Raw genomic sequence first — 19,152 nt, forward strand, 5'->3', positions numbered from 1 at the left:
AGGATATTGCTGCTCTAGAAAGAGTGCAAAGAAGAGCAACCAGAATTATCCTCGGTTTAAAAGGCATGTCGTATGCAGACAGGCTAAAAGAATTGAATCTATTCAGTCTTGAACAAAGAAGACTACTCGGCGATCTGATTCAAACATTCAAAATCCTAAAAGTTATAGACAATGTCAACCCAGGGGACTTTTTTGACCTGAAAAAAGAAACAAGGACCAGGGGTCACAAATGGAGATTAGATAAAGGGGCATTCAGAACAGAAAATAGGAGGCACTTTTTTACACAGAGAATTGTGAGGGTCTGGAACCAACTCCCCAGTAATGTTGTTGAAGCTGACACCCTCGGATCCTTCAAGAAGCTGCTTGATGAGATTCTGGGATCAATAAGCTACTAACAACCAAACTAGCAAGATGGGCTGAATGGCCTCCTCTTGTTTGTAAACTTTCTTATGTTCTTATCTAAGTGAACGTGAGCTACAACTACTGAGCTGTTTGCATCTGTGGAAAAAGTCGTGACGATAAAGTGCCTGAGAATGAAAAACAAATGTCTACATACTATGCCGTAAGAACCCACCCTCCCGGCATGATAATGTGTGTGTGTGTGTATATATATATATATATATATATATATATATATATATTAAGGCTGCTCCAATTAACAGATTAATCAGACTGATTAATAAACTAAAGAGTTGATCGCAGATGATGATTCTTCTTTCTTTCTTCTTTTTTTTTGTAGACATTTTTAACTCCATTTCCCAACATCCCCTGGTTAGAAAGAATGAGCGCGAGAAGGCTTCCCGCGTCAGTTTGTATCTGGCTTGTTGTTGTTTCACACAAACACACACTCGCCGACACACACACACACACTGACACACACACTCACGCTGACAGACACACACACACACACACACACACACTTCTTACCTTTTCTGCAACGTCCAGAATGATCCTCAATGTCTGCTGCCAGCTTGGAAAAATACGTCTGCCTTTACTACAATCAAAGCAGACTTTATTCATTTAAAACTGTGTTGGTGAAAAGGGAGTTTTTATATTTAAGTTCATTTCAACAGAGTTGACTGTGCAGTGCAGCATTTATTTTTCACAATTCCTTCATTTGGCCTGGCATAGTTTCAGTTGAGTAAATGTCTTTTACTAGTGTCACAAGCTGCGACTATAACGTTTTGTTTTATTGATGTTAGTAGTGTTAACGTTACATTACTGTTCAAGTTGTTTATGCATACCGATTTTTACTAGTTTATATTGTGGAACATGGGCAGGAGAGTTGTTTTAACCAAGGTTTATCTGTTTCATGGTCCTAATTTATTTTTTATTTTTTTAAATGCCAATAACCCGGAAGCCCTAAATATAATGAAACAAAAAAAGGATGTTCATAAGGAGCCATATAGCTGGGTTGCATGCAACCGAGTCGCTTACATGTGGACGTCCCTGCAACCAGTTGCTTGAAGTAGAGCCAGGCTCTACTTTCCAAGCAACCTCCCGAGTGGCTTCTGTAGACACAGGTGATCACGTGGCAATTCGTGAACTCTGATCGGTTCTTATAATGCTGACTGCACGGCTTGCACATCCTGTCATAAAGAAGCTCTCATTTTAAAAACGTCGGCGGTAAAATTAAACAGTTTCGTTCAGCTTATATGGCATTTAAAATAACAGCAGTTGAAAAACTAACAGCCAACTCTTCCTCGTTAATTACTGGACACATTACAACTTGACCAAAAAAGTGTCACCTCAGTTGTCAAAAAATAAATAAAATAAATACAATTCTAAACTTGTAGACATGAGACAAAAAGAAAACGTGTCAACCAAAAAAAAACTACTTCACCTTGTAGAGGGAATAAAAATGTAAAAAAAAAAACCTGTCATCTCAGTTATCATAAAAAAATGAAACTTGTAGATGCGTTGCACGATTTCGGGAGCAATTGGGTTGCGCAACTGATGGTGTAACACCTCCCCAGTCACGGAAGCGTACGAGACACACCACAAACCTGCCTTTAATTACAAAATATCACAAGATGCAGCAAGTGTTGAATGTAAAAGTACTAATGTAGCCTGACTACGCCAGTTCAGTGCGATAAGGCACCGAACAGATTACAGAAGATCCTTTAGGTTCTTTTTATTCAGATAACAGATCTAAAAATGTAGGAAGAGGGTCACCAAGAAAATCACAGATACATTTTAACAAGCATTTGTTTATTGTAAACTTCCAATAACAACACCTAGTTTCAAATGGTACTGATTATAAAACAACAATTCCATTCACCTATTAACAGGTAGCAAGATTTCAAGCAGTTAAACAAGGTTCACATGAATGAGGTCATGGATTAAGCTGCAAATACAACAACGCTGCTACCCAGCAATACAGTGGAGATACACATTCCAAAACACGGTAAAACTGTCATAATAAAAACAATACCACGGTACAAAAGTACAAATACCCACACCACACACACACACACAATGTCCGTGCAGGGGAGGGAACACACACACAGAGAGCGCGAGAGAGAAACCAGAATCGCAATATAGCCTATTCTGTGCACTTCTTAAACTCCATTCGACTACCAAACAGGCTAAAAACACTCGGGCCGTTCGCGCTTATTATTCAACACCGGCATACAATCAGCCCAATACTTATTGTCGGGATGCTCCATTTACTGGTCCGTTTCAGTCTCTCTCACTCGTCGCTCCCCGCTCCAAACACTGCATTCCCACTCCTGCACAGACACACAAACCCCAGGATGGCCATCCCGTTTGTGAAAACATGTGCTATTTATATTCAGGTGCGTAAATTGATCAATAATTCAATTACTAGGTGCTCAACAGGGCAAACACAGGGAAGCGGGTGGAGAAGACAACATAACGTGATACAAATCAATTATCAAAAAGTGTCAGACAACACAAAGCGTGCACTAATCAAATCATAAAATACATTTTATAAAAATAATAACATACAAGTATAAAATAAATTTGAACAGGGCATTCTTGACCCTGTTACAATGGCTCAGGTGTGGACCCGGCTTAATTGGTATATGTTTGCATGAAAGACAAAAATAAATCCATTCTCAGTTCTTGTGCGTTATATTTTGCTATTAAACTCTTTCATGGATTGATGTCGTTCTGTGAAAATGTGTTACAGTTACTAAAATAAAAATGCTTTTAAAATAACCAAATTCCCATTGGGCTTATATTTTTTTTAGATTCTACTGATTCACTATAAGAACGTTACCTTTAAAATGTGCATGGATGAGTCTACCAATTAATCAACTAATGCCCATAAATTAACCGATCAAAAATTATAAATCGAGTGACAGACCTAATTATATATATATATATATATATATACAGTGCCGTGAAAAAGTATTTGCCCCCTGTCTGATTTTCTGCATTTTTGCACATTTTTGATACTGAATGTTATCAGATCTTCAACCAAAATGGGGTTTAGGTCTGCACTTTGACTAGGCCATTCCAAAACTTTAAATTTCTTGTTCTTTAACCATTCTGATGTAGACTTGCTTGTGTGTTTCGGATCATTGTCTTGCTGCATGACCCAGCTGCGCTTCAGCTTCAGCTCACGGACGGATGGCCTGACATTCTCCTTTAGAATTCTCTGATACAGAGCAGAATTCATGGTTCCTTCAATGATGGCAAGGCATCCAGATCCTGATGCAGCAAAGCATCCCCAAACCATGATAATACCACCACCATGCTTGACCATTGGTATGAGGTTCTTACTGTGGAATGCAGTTTTTGGTTTTCGCCAGACACAACGGGGCCCATGTCGGCCAAAAAGTTACACTTTTGACTCATTTGTCCATAGAACATTGTTCCAAGGCTCTTGAGGATCATCCAGGTGCTTTTTGGCAAACTTGAGACGAGCATTCATGTTCTTCTTAGTGATCAATGGTTTCCTGCTACTCTGCCATGAATCCCATGAATAATAATTGGGCATTCCAAATTGGGAGAAAATAAAAAATTATTGGAGATTCTAAATTTATAAATCAATAAAATTTTAAAAAATAACATGCAAAAACTAATTTCATACTCTGACAAAAGTATTTGGGCACCCATACATTAGTATTTTGTGTGCCCACCCTTTTTTCCCCCTGTAACTTCAGTAAAACAATCATTCCGTTTCGCTGCTAACAAAGGCAACTCTTTTTTTAAATCAAACTGAAACCAAAAAGCGAGCAAAGTTAAATTGCTTTAATCCCCATTTTGAAATCCTAGTGACTCGTTGCAAAAATGATTTCACCTGTTATGCAAGTTTTATCTTAATTGTGTTTTGTGAATCTCTGATTATCAGTGAATAAGAGCGTGTCATTCAAGTTACAGGAAGGAAAAAAAAAACACAACAAAAGCGATCTTGTTTTACAATCAACACTTCTACAAGAGTTGAATTAAGAAACAATGTCGGCTCAAAACAAACTTAAAGGGACATTACATCATCAAAAATAAAAAAACAAAGAGCCCTACTTATAGTAGAGCTCTGTTACAAAATACAGCACAGGACTGCACAGTATGTATTACACACAGTGCAAGTGAAGTTTGCATGTGTGTTGCATAGAAAACTGCACACTGATGCATTGTTTTGTCACTCAGGACATTTTTACAGTGCAAATAAGTGTAAAGAAAACTAGTTTTAAACAACTTCTGGGTTTGCCCCTGCCCACTTCCAGTTTGACGAATACATACCCAAAAACTTTCTTATGTTTCTTATGTTCTTATGAATCAACCCAAGGCTTCCGTCACCAAGATCTCGTGCCCGTGACATAAGTCACCATTATGGGGGGCGCCATCTATTTTTAGCTATTTTCGAGTTTTATGTAAATTGTTTTTTTCGGGGCTTTCGTTTTTGATATACTGTATGAAATTAGTGTTTTCGGTTACTTTCCAAACTGCTTGAGCATTTTTGTGTGTGTGTGTGTCAAAATATGTATAGTAACTCCACAGTACTTGCACACTTAAGTTGTACCTTCTTTCCTTTGCTGTTTTCCACAACGAAATCCCTATGGTCACGGGCACATTCTTCTGGGGTTTTTGTGTGAAGGCATGTTTGTACATTCCGCCACAATTCTGTTTTAACCCTTTGCAGTCCATTTATTAAGTGCGTGTCAGGCGCGTCAGGTCCAATTTATTTTCACACGCGCAGTTAATTTTAGACGCGCTGTTTAAAAGTATTTTTTTCCACAGTCAAACGGGTTTAAATGGCCCTGCATATCAACAAAGCACTCACTAGGCATCTCCAGCCCTGCCCCACCCTTTCGTTCGCTATCGCTTTCACCTATGTAAGAAATAAATAATAATAAAAATAATAGTCGTACATACCGATCAATCATCTCCGGATCACTCGTTTTATCACCAAACTCCTCAATAATGCGATTCATTATTTTATTACTATAACATCTGAAAAAAGCTCTGCAAATGTCCGTGATAGTCTCTGTGCGCTGACGCACTCAGCCAGCTTGTTTACTATGCCGCCCCGTTATCTGATACCAGGGCCATATGTATGACTATTCATGAGATACGCCTTTTTTTTTTTTTTCGACTTGTCTCGGCTCCTGTCGCTCCCACTCGGCAATTGAATGGTTTTTTCGGCTTTTTCCGGAGAAAAAACGACTAGAAACCCGTTTTTTGCGTTGCTATAATGATGTCGGACCCAGTCCGACAAAGGACCTGAGAGGAATAATTGCAATGTCGGACCCAGTCCGACAATGGACCGCAAAGGGTTAAAAGGCCCTGCATATCAACAAAGCACTCACCAGGCATCTCCACCCCGCCCCACCCTTTCGTTCGCTATCGCTTTCACATATGCTAAGAAATAAATAATAATAATAGTCGTACATACTGATCAATCATGTCCTGATCACTCGTTTTATCACCAAACTCCTCAATAATGTGATCCAAGTCATTATTTTATGATATTTTCTGAGCGCTGATGCAGTACCATCCAGCTTGTTTCCTTATGACCGCCCCTATGTGATGCCAGGGGCAAGTATGACTATTCATGAGATAAGACTTTTTTTTTTTTTTTTTTTTTTCATCGGCTTGTCTCGGCTCCTGTTGCTCCCACTCGGCCATTGAATGGTTTTCTCTGCTTTTTCCGGAGAAAAAATGACTAGAAACCCGTTTTTTGAGTTTTTTTGATGATGTCGGAGAGGGTCCGACAATGGATCGGATAGGAATAATTGCAATGTCGGACCAGGTCCGACATAGGACCGCAAAGGGTTAAATCCTCTGTGTCTTAACTGTAATACAGCTTTAAATCCCGCTAACAAGCCTCCATCCTGATTGTAATCTCGGTACTGCCAGGCAGTACCTCTTGGATCAGTGCACCCGTACTGGATCAATGCACTGCGTCCTGAAGACCACGCCCCACAAGAACTGGTGCAGCTGATCACCATCGAGCAGGGAATTCCCTGCCGCCAGGGAATTGAGAGTGGGTTAAAAGACACCACCTGGGGACTCCCGAGTGGCACATCCAGTAAAGGCACTCCACGTAGAGTGCAGGATGCGCTCTATAGCCTGGTTACCAGTTTGTGTCCAGGCTATTCCACTGCCTGAGTTCTCAGGGGCGGTGCACAATTGGCTGAGCGCCGCACGAGGTGGGGAGGGCTTAAGTCGGCCAGGATGTCCTTGGCTCACTGTGCACCAGCGACTCCTGTGGTTGGCCGGGTGCCTGTGGGCCTGCCTGTACGTGATCCAGAGCTGAGTGGTCCTCCAACTCTGTAGCTCTGAGATGGCTGCATGGTGGGCTTGCAGAGTGAAAAGAAGTGGACGGCTGACGGCAGACGTTTTGGAGGATGCATGTGCTCGTCTTCATCCCTCCTGAGTCAGCACGGTGGGTTGCAGCGGTGAGCCAGGCTTAAAAATTTGACATTCCAAAATTGGGAGAAAATGGGGTAAAAAAAACAAAACATCATCCTACCGGTCAGGGAATAGTCTTGATTTCACAGCTAAATTAAACAACGGGATAAAACAATTGGCAAAATTTACCTAGAATTTTCGGGCAGAAAAATTTGAAGGATCTCAAAGGAGACGGGGGAGGGGTCTAACTCAATTGCAAGCCAATGTCACAAACAGAGAGGTAAAGGAGTGGGAATTGAGTGTGACCTGGGGTGCAGGGTTACTGAAAAGGATGGTCACGTAATAAGACACCCCTTGATATACCTGGCCATTGGCACCAAGATATCGTCTTGGGTTACGAGCAACAGAATGATCCCACATTGCGTTATGCTTGGGAGCAGGTTAGATATATTGTGTCCGGGCACTTATATAGAATAACCCGAGCTGCGGGGACAGGACAGCCCGTAACACTGTTATTGGTTCCCAAGCCTTTTCGATCAGAGGTCATGAGATTAGCTCATGATCTCCCTTTGTCAGGCCATTTAGGGACCTAAAAGACTGTGGAACAAATTCTGGCCCAGTTTAACTGGCCTGGGGTTCATAGTCATGTGCGGAGATATGTATCGGAATGTCCTTTGGTTGCTCCTAAATCAGTTCACCCCGCACCTTTGGTCCCACTTCCTATTATTGCTGTGCCATTTGAGAGAATTGGTGTAGACTTAGTGGGCCCAGAGCCCTAACCACTGCTACACACTGCTGCCCTCAGGGCGGTGGACTCCTCAACACAATACCAACAGGTACTACATTCTATGAATGTGGAATCAGTAGCTAATGAGTTAGTGAAATTATTTTCTAGGGTGGGAATCCCTAAAGAAATTCCCACTGATCAAGGCACTAATTTCATGTCAAGCTGTATTCAGTAACTGTGTAAATTAATGAAAATTGGTTTGATTCGGACCTCAGTTTATCAGTTTATCATCCTCAAATGGATGGGCTGGTCAAATGGTTCAATCAGACTTTAAAGAGTATGCTGCATCGCTTTGTAGGTCAGGAAAAGAGAAATTGGGCTAAACTACTTCCCTACTTGCTCTTTGCAGTTCACAAAGTACCACAATTCTCAACAGGGTTTTCTCAGTTTGAGCTCTTGTACAGCCAACAAGCAAGGGGTATCTTGGATCTGATAAGAGAATGTTGGGAAGAACATTCAAAAGACTCTAAAAATGTATTTAAGTATGTACTACAGTTGCGTGATCGCCTAGAGTTGGTCGGTCGATTGGCTCGTGACAATCTTAAGGTGGCTCAGCAGAAACACCAGCAAAGCTACAATAAAAAAGAAACATTGGAACTTTCGAGCTGGAGACAAAGTGTTGTTGTTGCTTCCATCATCGGAAATCTGAATGATTTGCTAAATGGCAGGGGCAGGGTCCCTTTGAGGTTATTCGAGCTATTGGGAAAGTGAATTATGAAATCTGACAGCCTGGGCATCGGAAAGAAAGTCCAAGTTATCATGTCAATCTCCTCAAACCGTGGAAAGAACAGGGAGTCAATTTTATATCCTCAGGTGATGCAGGGGAAGACTTCGGCCCTTGGTTGAGCCATTATCTACAGTTGAGATTCCAATGGGGAAACAATGAATTCCTGATCAACAAAAATAAGTACAAAGATTGATTAATATGTTTGGTGATGTGCTTTCTAATGTGCCTGGCAGGACATTTGATCAAACATGCTGTTATCACTTCGCCAGGCCTGAGAGTTAGGGAGAGACCATATCACATTCCAGAGAGTCGGAGGAAAGCTATTCAGATGAAAGTGAAGAGTATGTTAAACTTGGAGTAACTGAACCTTCCCGGAGTGCGTGGTGTAGACTAATTGAGCCGGTAACTAAACCAGATGGGTCACTATGGTTGTGTATCAATTTCAGGAGGGTGAATGCTATATCTATGTTTGATACATATCCCATGCCTCGGGCAGATGCCCTCTTAGACTGACTGGGGAGAGCATGATTTATCTCAACTCTGGATCTGACGAAAGGGTACCGGCAGATTCCGTTAACAGAGTCCTGTCATGAGAAAACTGCATTTTCCACCCCAGATAGTGTTTTCCAATTTTGTACTATGCCGTTCGGACTTCATGGGGCCCCAGCTACTTTATAGAGACTGATGGATAAGGTGTTACAACCGCATCGAGAATATGCAGTGTGAAGTAGTGGTTAGGGCTCTGGCCTCTTGACCGGAGGGTTGTGGGTTCAATTCCAGGTGGGGAACACTGCTGCTGTACCCTTGGGCAAGGTACTTTACCTAGATTGCTCCAGTAAAAACCCAACTGTATAAATGGGTAATTGTATGTAAAGATAATGTGATATCTTGTAACCATTGTAAGTCGCCCTGGATAAGGGCGTCTGCTAAGAAATAAATAATAATAATAATAATAATAATAATAATAGGTTGCTACAGTAAAAACCCAACTGTATAAATGGGTAATAGTATGTAAAAATAATGTGTAAAAAATAATGTATTTGCATGTAAAAATAATGTGATATCTTGTAACAATTTTAAGTCGCCCTGGATAAGGGCATCTGCTAAGAAAAATGCAGCGGTGTAGTTATTTATAGTTTCTCCTGGAAAGAACATATTGATAGATTAGTGGTTGTCCTACAGTCACTGAGAATCAAATCAAATAAACTGAGTCTGTGTGATTCTCCTTGATTGTTTCACAGTTGTCTGGATAAGGTAAGATAAAGTCAGTGCACAAACTATCCACTTATAGGAGTTCAAAAGATCCCTGTGACCTCCTAAACGACTCCCCTGAGTTTATGAGTGTGCTGAGAGCATACAAGAGAAACGTATAACCTGACAGTGAAGTCTCAGTTGCTTTTGCTTTCGTATATAGATGCAACTAAAGTGCATGCATTTGCATTTGTAAGACAAATGCACTTGAACCCAACTCTGAGATAGATTAAGCCTTGTTAAATCACTTGGCTATAATGACCCCCTGTCTATGCAGTCTCTCCAGTTGGTCTAACCCCACAATGGCTAGCTGTCTACACAATCTATCCTGATTACAGCCCTGGGCCTCACTGAAGCTCTTTCTCACCTTGTTTCGCAGTGGGCAGTTGTCTGGACACATTGCAGACCCGCGTTCCCACTGCACAGAGGTGCTCCAGCTCCTGCCCTAACTGGGAGAAGACAGACAGGGTGCTCTGAGCTCTGTGACAGGGAGACAATGAAAAGAGTCAGGGACAGGGGCCTCAATCACACACTCTTTCCTTCCATCTCTCCTTACTCCCTTTCTTTTACAGTGTAGAGATGTTCTGTGTCTCCTCTCTCACCCTGCTCCCCCCTCTCTCTCACAGTGTAGAGATGTTCTGTGTCTCCTCTCTCATCCTGCTCTCTCTCCCCCTTCCTCCCTCCCCTCTCTCTCAGTTTAGAGATGTTCTATGTCTCATTTCCCCATCTCTCTCTCACAGTGTAGAGATGTTCTGCCTCCTCTCTCATCCTGCTCTCCCTCCCCCCTCTCTCCCCCCTCTCTCTCTCTCTCTCTCTCTCTCTCTCTCTCTCTCTCTCTCTCTCTCTCTCTCAATCTCTCTCTCTCTCACAGTGTAGAGATGTTCTGTGTCTCCTTTCTCAGCTCATCAAGTGAGCTTGCGATCCTGCCCTGCTCTCCCTGCGCTCTCTCCCACTGATTCATGAAGGCCTGGAATTGGTTCTGGAACTCTCCGAGTGCTATCATGGTCTCTTGCCTCTCTTTCCTCTCCTCCGCACACTCATGCACCAGTTTCTCCAGACTGGCCCTGCAATGTAACCCCCGCAACAAACCCACTCAGCACAATACACACACCGCCCTGCCCCTGTGGTGACCACAAAGAAACGGGAGGAAAGCACAAATGCTTTCAATGAAAGTGTTACTGAACATGCTACAGAGTTCATAATAAAACCCATTTCTTACCGCTGCTGTCTGCTGTGTTATATGTATCGCTATAATATATTTTTCAACATAACTGCGATTGTTCTGATATTTGTATTCACAAATCTTTGGTCATAAATTAGTATTGGATGACCTAGTGACATTTACACAGAGTCAAACAGAGTCAAACAAAAAATGAATGGTCAATATTAATAACCAAGGATTTATGAATACAAATATGAAAACACTTACAGTGATATGTACAGCATAGCAGGCAACAACGAGTTTGTTATAAACTCTATAGTGTGTTGAGTAACACTTCAATCTGAAAATAATTCTAAATAGTGATGCTGGGTGTTAAGATATTATTAAGATATTATTAGAAATGTGTATTATTTCCTTTTATTACCCATGACTCTATCCTAACCTTATTTATGAACTGTTATCACTGGAAAACAGAGACAAAAACAAATAATTACTTATTCATTTCTCTGTAATTGCCTGGTTGTTGTAAAGCGTGACCAAATTATCTCATGATCATTAAATAGTCTCTACAAATGTTCATAGTAACTAAAACCACATTGGGATGGTGCTAGACAGGTGTGATAATGGCGGATTATGATATAACCAGTAAAGTAACCCTGTGTGTTACCTGATGTCAAAGACCATGTCCAGGGAGGCATCGCTGTCTCTCTGCCAGTTCACACTCAGGGTCTGGACAGGCGGGGTGGTGTCCGAGGCATGGCGAAGGATGGAATGCAGGGAACTTATACAGCTGTGATGGGCAGCATTTGGGTGAGTGGTGCTACATGGTTGAGGGCTATGCACTGGCAGAGCAGTGATGGATGTTCTTCCAGGGATGTAGTGTAGTGGGCTGGTACAGTTATGATGGCGATGGTGAGTCACCCCATGTTCTGGCAGAGCAGTGATGGATGTTCTTCCCGGGATGTAGTGTAGTGGGCTGGTACAGTTATGATGGCGATGGTGAGTCACCCCATGTTCTGGCAGAGCAGTGATGGATGTTCTTCCAGGGATGTAGTGTAGTGGGCTGGTACAGTCATGATGGTGATGGTGAGGGTGTGGGTGGGATGTAGCCAGTGGGGAGTTGATGTCCCTCATTGGAGAGTGGAAGGGGAGCTTGTGCATGCGTTGCTCTGGGAAAGGGGTGCTGGATCTGGGGATGATGCACTTGATGTGATTGTTGCCGCTGCCGCTTTCCTCTCCCATTGCTAGCCTCCTTTGCAGGGTGCGTAGCTTCTCCTGGGTGCACAGAGAGAGATGGATAGTTTGATTAGATTTTGTATCATATAGGTAAGAATTTAAACCCAACCCAAAAAAGAACACCTGTATGTTATTTCAGACAGCCACCGTCAATTTATAGAGTCATTACAGGTCAGGTCGAGGACATTATTCAGTGCTTTGTGGCATACTGAGTTAGTTTACAAGGACAATTGTGGTGGATGCAACGTATAGCAATGCAATTGCATAATTAATCATAATAAAGTTGGTTGGTTTTATCATCATGCTATTTTCAGCTGGTATACATGGTCTGTGTTGTTATTGAGGGAAACGCATGTTCCAACCACAGTAATGCAAAATCTTCCGGCAGAATTTGCAGCACAATTGAGGTTGCTGGGATGGGAATTTGCAGCACAATTGAGGTTGCAGGGATGAGAATTTGCAGCACAATTGAGGTGGCTGGGATGTGCCATTTCCTGACATCTTTCTGCTACCCCCAAGTATTGGCCTATAAATAATATTTAGACTGATAAAGTTATGTGGTAAAAAACGGTTTCTGCAAGAGACAAATAACAAGCATAAGCACAAAAAAACCATACTCTTTAAAAAAACTACAGCAATCTAATGTAATGTTAAACTAGAACCTACAGAAATCTAATGTAATGTTAAACTAGTTTTGTCCCTATTTTTGTACTGAATTAAAAGAGTATTTCCTGTTATGCAGGAGGAATCCTTTCCCAATGCAAGCAGAAATGTACAGTATACTGTAGCCAAACCTGCTTCATTGCTTTAATGTAAAACACAATTACCCTAAAATATGTCTGTCATTGTGGTGGAGTGTCCCACCCCTTTGTTTATTATTTATTTATATTATGAGGTTTATATGACGGCGAAAGCCGATTATTATTTGTTGTTGTTTTGCATTTTAAAAACCTCTTGAGGATGCATGACTGATCAGCTACTGATTATTTAACTAACTGACAGTCACACATCCTTACTAAACTCGTGCAGACTGTGGCCGAGGAGTAATAAGATCATTAACAGCTAGTTAACCCCTCGGGCAGAATATAAAAGCCTCCAGCTGTCCGCGCTAAAGGGGAGAGTGTCAGAGGCGAGACATGTTTTGCAAAGTAAGAGCAAGAAAAACAATTGCTATATACAATATACTTGTTAACATTATCGTTTCTTCGTTTGTTTGTTTGGCCCTTGTGCCTTTTTGTTTGGTGTTCTGTTTAAATCTTTTGTTTTGTTCATTTAATAAAATAGCTGAGCGCCGTAGCGCTCAGTTTTCATCTGCCATTCATTGTTTGGTTTCTGTTACTTCCTGTCCGTGACGTCACCACTCACACGCCACTCAACGACAGCTCGGTCACAGTCATACAGTGAGAATGCTTTTTTACAATAACTTTTTCCAGATATAGTAGGCTATGAAATCTAACTTCCAGAACACCACTTACTGTGTTTTCAGTCTGTATTACCATACTGGCACCTTGTTACATTTTCAAGTTACTTTGATCAATTGTAATATACACAATCACAGTGTATATGTGCCCAAATGTTACTAAAACTGCATATTTTGGAGGTCTTTGAAAACCATTAAAAACATTAAGAAATACTTAAATAAACTAGGACATTGAAGAACATTGAAAATACAGGTAGTGGACAAAAAATGGAAACACCAATGTAAAGTCACTTAATAGGGCGTTGGGCCACTATGGTATCTCGTTCTGTGGAGTTCTTGGCATAACGTTTTTGATGAAACTGGCTGCTCGCGCCCCAGGTTGAAATTTGAAGTCAATTGATCTGCAGTTGCTTGCCTGTTTTGCCTTGCACTTCGAATTAATGCACGGATATCACAATCCTGGAGTATGCGCTTCCGCCCACTGTTGCCCTTTGCTGATGATGTCTTTCCCTCGGAGTTCCATGCTGACATCACCTTAGACACCGATGCTCGTGAAACATCAGCAAGTTGAGCTGTTTTGGTCACTGAATCTCCTGCCAAAAGCATCCCAACAATCACCCCTCTTTCAAAGTCACTGAGGTCTCCTCTTGCAGCCATGCTAGCCATAATTATAGGCAACTAGGCCTGTCCAGCATTTTTATACATGACCCTAAGCATGCTGGGATGTTATTTGCTTAATTAACGCATGACCCACACCTGTGTGGAAGACCTTGCTTTCAATATACTTGGTGTTTCCATTTTTTGTCCACTACCTGTACATGTTTGTCATTTCATTTTCTTTGAGATTTCTACATTCAGCCCTATTGAATGTTTAATCCTTATAATGGTATTTTAAACCCCTGTGTGAATACATTTGTATATATTTTTTAAAGTAACAAGACAATTGATGTTAACTTTAAAGTGGAGTTTGGGGGCGGGAGCTGGAGCACCTCTCCTCCTATTTTTCTCCTGCCTATCAAAGCATTCTGCCTATTTAAGCCACGTCACAATCTTTGCTCTCTCTTTTGCATTTGCTTTTTCTCTCTCTGTTGCCTTTGCCTCCTCCCTCCTCCTCCTCCTCTATATTTTGTTGCTTATGTGCCAGTCTCCTCTATGGGGGTTAGTGAGTCTCACTTCCCCGGCCTCGAGTCAGCTGCAACTACTCATGCCTTCGTTCAAAGGGGAGGGTCCTCACCACTGAGAGTCAGAGGGGACCACAAGGTTCTTTCTCAGCTCATGCGCTATTTTCTTGTCTCACCGAGAGAGACTATTGTTTCTTTCCCACTGTACCAGTAAGAGCTGTAATCATCTACAATCCTTAAATACTAAAAACCATATACTAACAAATTCTATCTTTCAGATACCCCTACGGACGTACTCCAGTGCCTGGCCTTGGAGGACTCGCCTCACCTTTTTGAGGGCGGCTCCTGGAAACAGGGATTCTCTTTCCTTCCTTCTTTCCAGGTTATGAACCTTTCTGTCCTGAGGGGGCATGGCCTGGTCCACTAGGCAACGGCTCTAAGGATTCTCCACAGAGTCAGAGGATTTCTATGTTTTCAGGGGGTTCTTGCGGTATAAAGTCCAGACCCCGTCCTTTGCCCTGGCCTGCAGGCCACTAACATTTCAAAACAAGCACTCCCGGCCCACAGGCCATCATCATTCCCTCGAGGCTAAACCTCTAAATACTAACCCATATTCTTCACACAGCCCTAGCTCCCGCCCGTGAAATGGGTGTGTATTTGCATTGAAATCCAGAACCACATACTCTGCACATGTTCAATCCACCAAATAAAAACATTTCCATGTTTGTTTTTTATTATTAATCAAATATTGATTGACTTTAACTTACATAGTGCAACAATATAACACAGTGTCCCTGATATAAGAATTAACTGCATATAGTGATCAAAACCACTGGGACAAAATCATTCCTATACTAACCATGATAAAATAATCTGCTTGTGAGAATCAAGCAATCCGCTCATAAGAATAATTTCGGGGAAAACTGACTACATGTAATACGGTACTATATCAAGTGCAATGATGTGTACAGCCAATAAAGCTGTTTTTGAATTTGAATTTGATCACCTCTCACGTGATTACGCACGTACGCAGTGTGGCTCCAAGTGACTGCGCCACTGCATTGTGCAGGTATGGGTTTTTTGTGTTTCTGTTATTTGTTTTAATAAAGTGAATACACATTCATTGAATACATACTGAGTACAGCACTGTTATTGTGTGATATACGCAGCGCTGTGAGGAGGGGGGGTTGATTGCGGTGCGGCACGGTGGGGAGGGGGGAGAGTTGATAGCGGTGCGGCACGGTGAGGAGGGGGAAGTTGATTGCGGTGCGGCACGGTGAGGAGGGGGGAGTTGATTGCGGTGTGGCACAGTGAGGACGGGGGGAGTTGATTGCGGTGCGGCACGGTGAGGAGGGGGGAGTTGATTGCGGTGAGGAGGGGGAGTTGATTGCGGTGCGGCAAAGTGAGGACGGGGGAGAGTTGATTGCGGTGCGGCACGGTTAGGAGGGGGGAGTTGATTGCGGTGCGGCACAGTGAGGAGGGGGGAGTTGATTGCGGTGCGGCACAGTGAGGACGGTGGGGAGTTGATTGCGGTGCGGCACGGTGAGGAGGGGGGAGTTGATTGTGGTGTGGCACAGTGAGGACGGGGGAATTAATTGCGGTGCGGCGCGGTGAGGACGGGGGAGAGTTGATAGCGGTGCGGCACGGTGAGGAGGGGGGAGTTGATTGCGGTGCGGCACGGTGAGGAGGGGGGAGTTGATTGCGGTGTGGCACGGTGAGGAGGGGGGGAGTTGATTGCGGTGAGGAGGGGGAGTTGATTGCGGTGCGGCACAGTGAGGAGGGGGGGAGTTGATTGCGGTGAGGAGGGGGGAGTTGATTGCAGTGCGGCACAGTGAGGACGGGGGGAGAGTTGATAGCGGTGCGGCACGGTGAGGAGGAGGGAAGTTGATTGCGGTGCGGCATGGTGAGGAGGGGGGGAGTTGATTACAGTGCGGCACAGTGAGGACGGGGGAGTTGATTGCGGTGCGGCACGGTGAGGAGGGGGGAGTTGATTGCGGTGCGGCACAGTGAGGACGGGGGGGAATTGCTTGCGGTGCGGCACAGTGAGGACGGGGGGAGAGTTGATTGCGGTGCGTCGCGGTGAGGACGGGGGGAGTTGATTGCAGTGCGGCACGGTGAGGAGGGGGGGAGTTGATTGCGGTGAGGAGGGGGGAGTTGATTGCGGTGCGGCACAGTGAGGACAGGGGGATTTGATTGTGGTGCGGCACGGTGAGGAGGGGGGGAGTTGACTGCGGTGCGGCACAGTGAGGACGGGGGAGAGTTGATTGCGGTGCGGCGCGGTGAGGACGGGGGGATTGATAGCGGTATGGCACGGTGAGGAGGGGGGATTTCAGAGCTTTACATCTCCGCTTAGTGAAAAGATTTGCATCCAGAGGTGAAAGTAACTTTAATTTCTTACCGGTACTGTATAATTGTTCAGAACTGCTAATTTATGGGAACCAAAGCTAAATGGACAGGGAAGGGCATTTTATTTTTCAAAATAGGTTTCAAAATAAAAAAGGTTATTCATTTTGAACCTTAAATATACTAACAATTAAAACATTGAATTGGAAAGAAAAACTATTTGATTTTTATGGTGTCTGACCAAATTTATATCAGAGCTTTAGTTTCTCGCACTGTCCATGTCATTAGGGTTACCAGATTTTCAGAGTGAAGAACTTGGACTTTTTTCACTGACGCCGTACCCGCTCCAAAGCATTAAAAGAACAGTACTGTATATAATAACACAATAATAGTTAAAAAATGAAACGGCGGGTGTATTTATTGCAAATGACAGCAACTCATTATTTTCTTTATATTGCATCTCAAAACATGTTAAATGTACAAAAAGACAGATTCAAATATATATCAGCTATTAGTATCACCATTGAAACGTGATAAACACAGAATCAGAACGATTAAACAAGTAATCCACTAAGATTTCAGTTTACAAAAGCTCCCTTTTTTTGAAAAGTCAATGTTGACAGGTCTGCTGCTGAAACCCTGTTAGAGTGATGGTTACCATGGCGATCACCCCTCTGTCATCCTCAGTCACGTGAATGGGACCCGAGTGACTTCAGGTTCTTTTGCTTAAATGTCAATCGTAACCAGACAACCAAGAAGAAGCCGGACTTAAAATACAAAGAAAAAATGATGTAGCTGAAACAATCGGTTTTGATAAGTCGAAATATAAAATGACCTTGACAAAATGTCTTGCCAGTACGCAGTACCAGGCCGTACCGGCTTACCGAAAACAACTCAGTACATTGTTTCTCAGATATACATTTACACAATCAATATATATTTATTAACATAAATTAAGATATTTAACACTGGCCCTAAATCCACTGTCAATCCTATTACTAAGGAGAACTCTCCATGCAAAATAATGGATTACCCCACAAATCACATGATCTTCAGCATGTGACCTTATCATCAAGCAAGAAGATACATGAAAACACCTGCAAGCATGTCTGAGAAATGTTTCATATCTTTTTTAAAACTAACTTGTCTTGGGGTACGTAGGGTACTTTCTAAGTGTCAACCATGTTACATGAAGCAAGTCAAAACTTTCATTTTCCAAAATATATACATTTGTTAAAATAACCCCCAGGAAGCCCTTTACCAGAAGCACACCATGTCTCCCATTCTGGTCTTCATGGGTCATAAAGGACAAATCTTGTTAGTAACAGAGTTGACTGAAGGTAACATTGTTGACTTTATCAATACAAATGTACCAGTTGTTGCTAATTGTTTTATTACATATAAAATTGTTACATTTATTTTATTGAATTTGAAAGTAGGTACACCTCCAGAGCTCAGGTGAGGTCCCTCAGCCAGGACCTTCAAGGTTAGGCTCAGTGGAGGTGGCATCCCTGATGAGGGGGCTGGGGGGGTATGTCATTTTACCCTAGTAAAGGACAACAAGACAGTGAAACTGTCATGATATATTTTCTTGAAAGCAGCAGACACAGGAACATCTTGTATATAAACGGGGACTGGGATTGTTCAACACAGGCGTGGCATTTTTGGAACATTGATAAACTTAAATGAATAAAACACAAATAGAGATGCAAGAGTCTGTGCAATGTATTTAAACACCCAAAATAATTCTGAATAAGCAATATGTCATGATTAATGTGGTATAATAATTGTGTAAAAAGTGCTTGGTAAAGCTCAGAATATATAGCGATACAGGTTCTAGGTGAGGTAGAGGTGTGTCAATATATTTTCAAAGTGCAAAGCCGTCTCTCTCAGTGCTTGTTTAGGTTAGTGTGAGACAGTATGGCTTCACTGAATTAAAAACAGAGGTAGAAAAGAAGCCTGACAGTAATTTCACTTCACCCAGCCTGCTCCTCGCCACCGCCCCTGGTTAGGCTACAGTTTGAGTTAATGCATTCGGCATCATTTATTGAATTTTAATATCATTTATTCGACAAAGAGAAGGCGAGGTGATACCCTTTATTGGACTAACTAAACAATAATTCACCTATTGTCAAATATAATTTATTATAATAAGTTAATTGAAATGCATATGTACAGTATAATATATATACACAATACATATTATTTTAATACATAAACATTTTCATTGGGATGCTCACTTTTCTGAGCAAAGCTATATTCTTACTAATGTAATTCTGTTCT

The 19,152-nt window shown here is 42.3% G+C and overlaps 1 protein-coding gene across 1 annotated transcript in view; it reads right to left on the minus strand.

The window, feature by feature from the left end:
* Positions 1–2,240: 2,240 nt before the first annotated feature.
* Positions 2,241–19,152, minus strand: part of LOC117412812 (uncharacterized) — a 48,739-nt gene continuing 31,827 nt past the window's right edge. The window contains exons 6-8 of the mRNA XM_058996700.1: positions 11,417–12,024; positions 9,955–10,067; positions 2,241–6,879 (exon numbers count right to left, since the gene is read on the minus strand). Of these exons, the coding sequence (XP_058852683.1) occupies positions 6,632–6,879; positions 9,955–10,067; positions 11,417–12,024 (969 nt within the window). The 3' untranslated portion in view covers positions 2,241–6,631. The remainder of the gene's footprint in view (positions 6,880–9,954; positions 10,068–11,416; positions 12,025–19,152) is intronic.

This window comes from Acipenser ruthenus, chromosome 23 (assembly GCF_902713425.1).
Source record: "Acipenser ruthenus chromosome 23, fAciRut3.2 maternal haplotype, whole genome shotgun sequence".
Taxonomy (NCBI): domain Eukaryota; kingdom Metazoa; phylum Chordata; class Actinopteri; order Acipenseriformes; family Acipenseridae; genus Acipenser; species Acipenser ruthenus.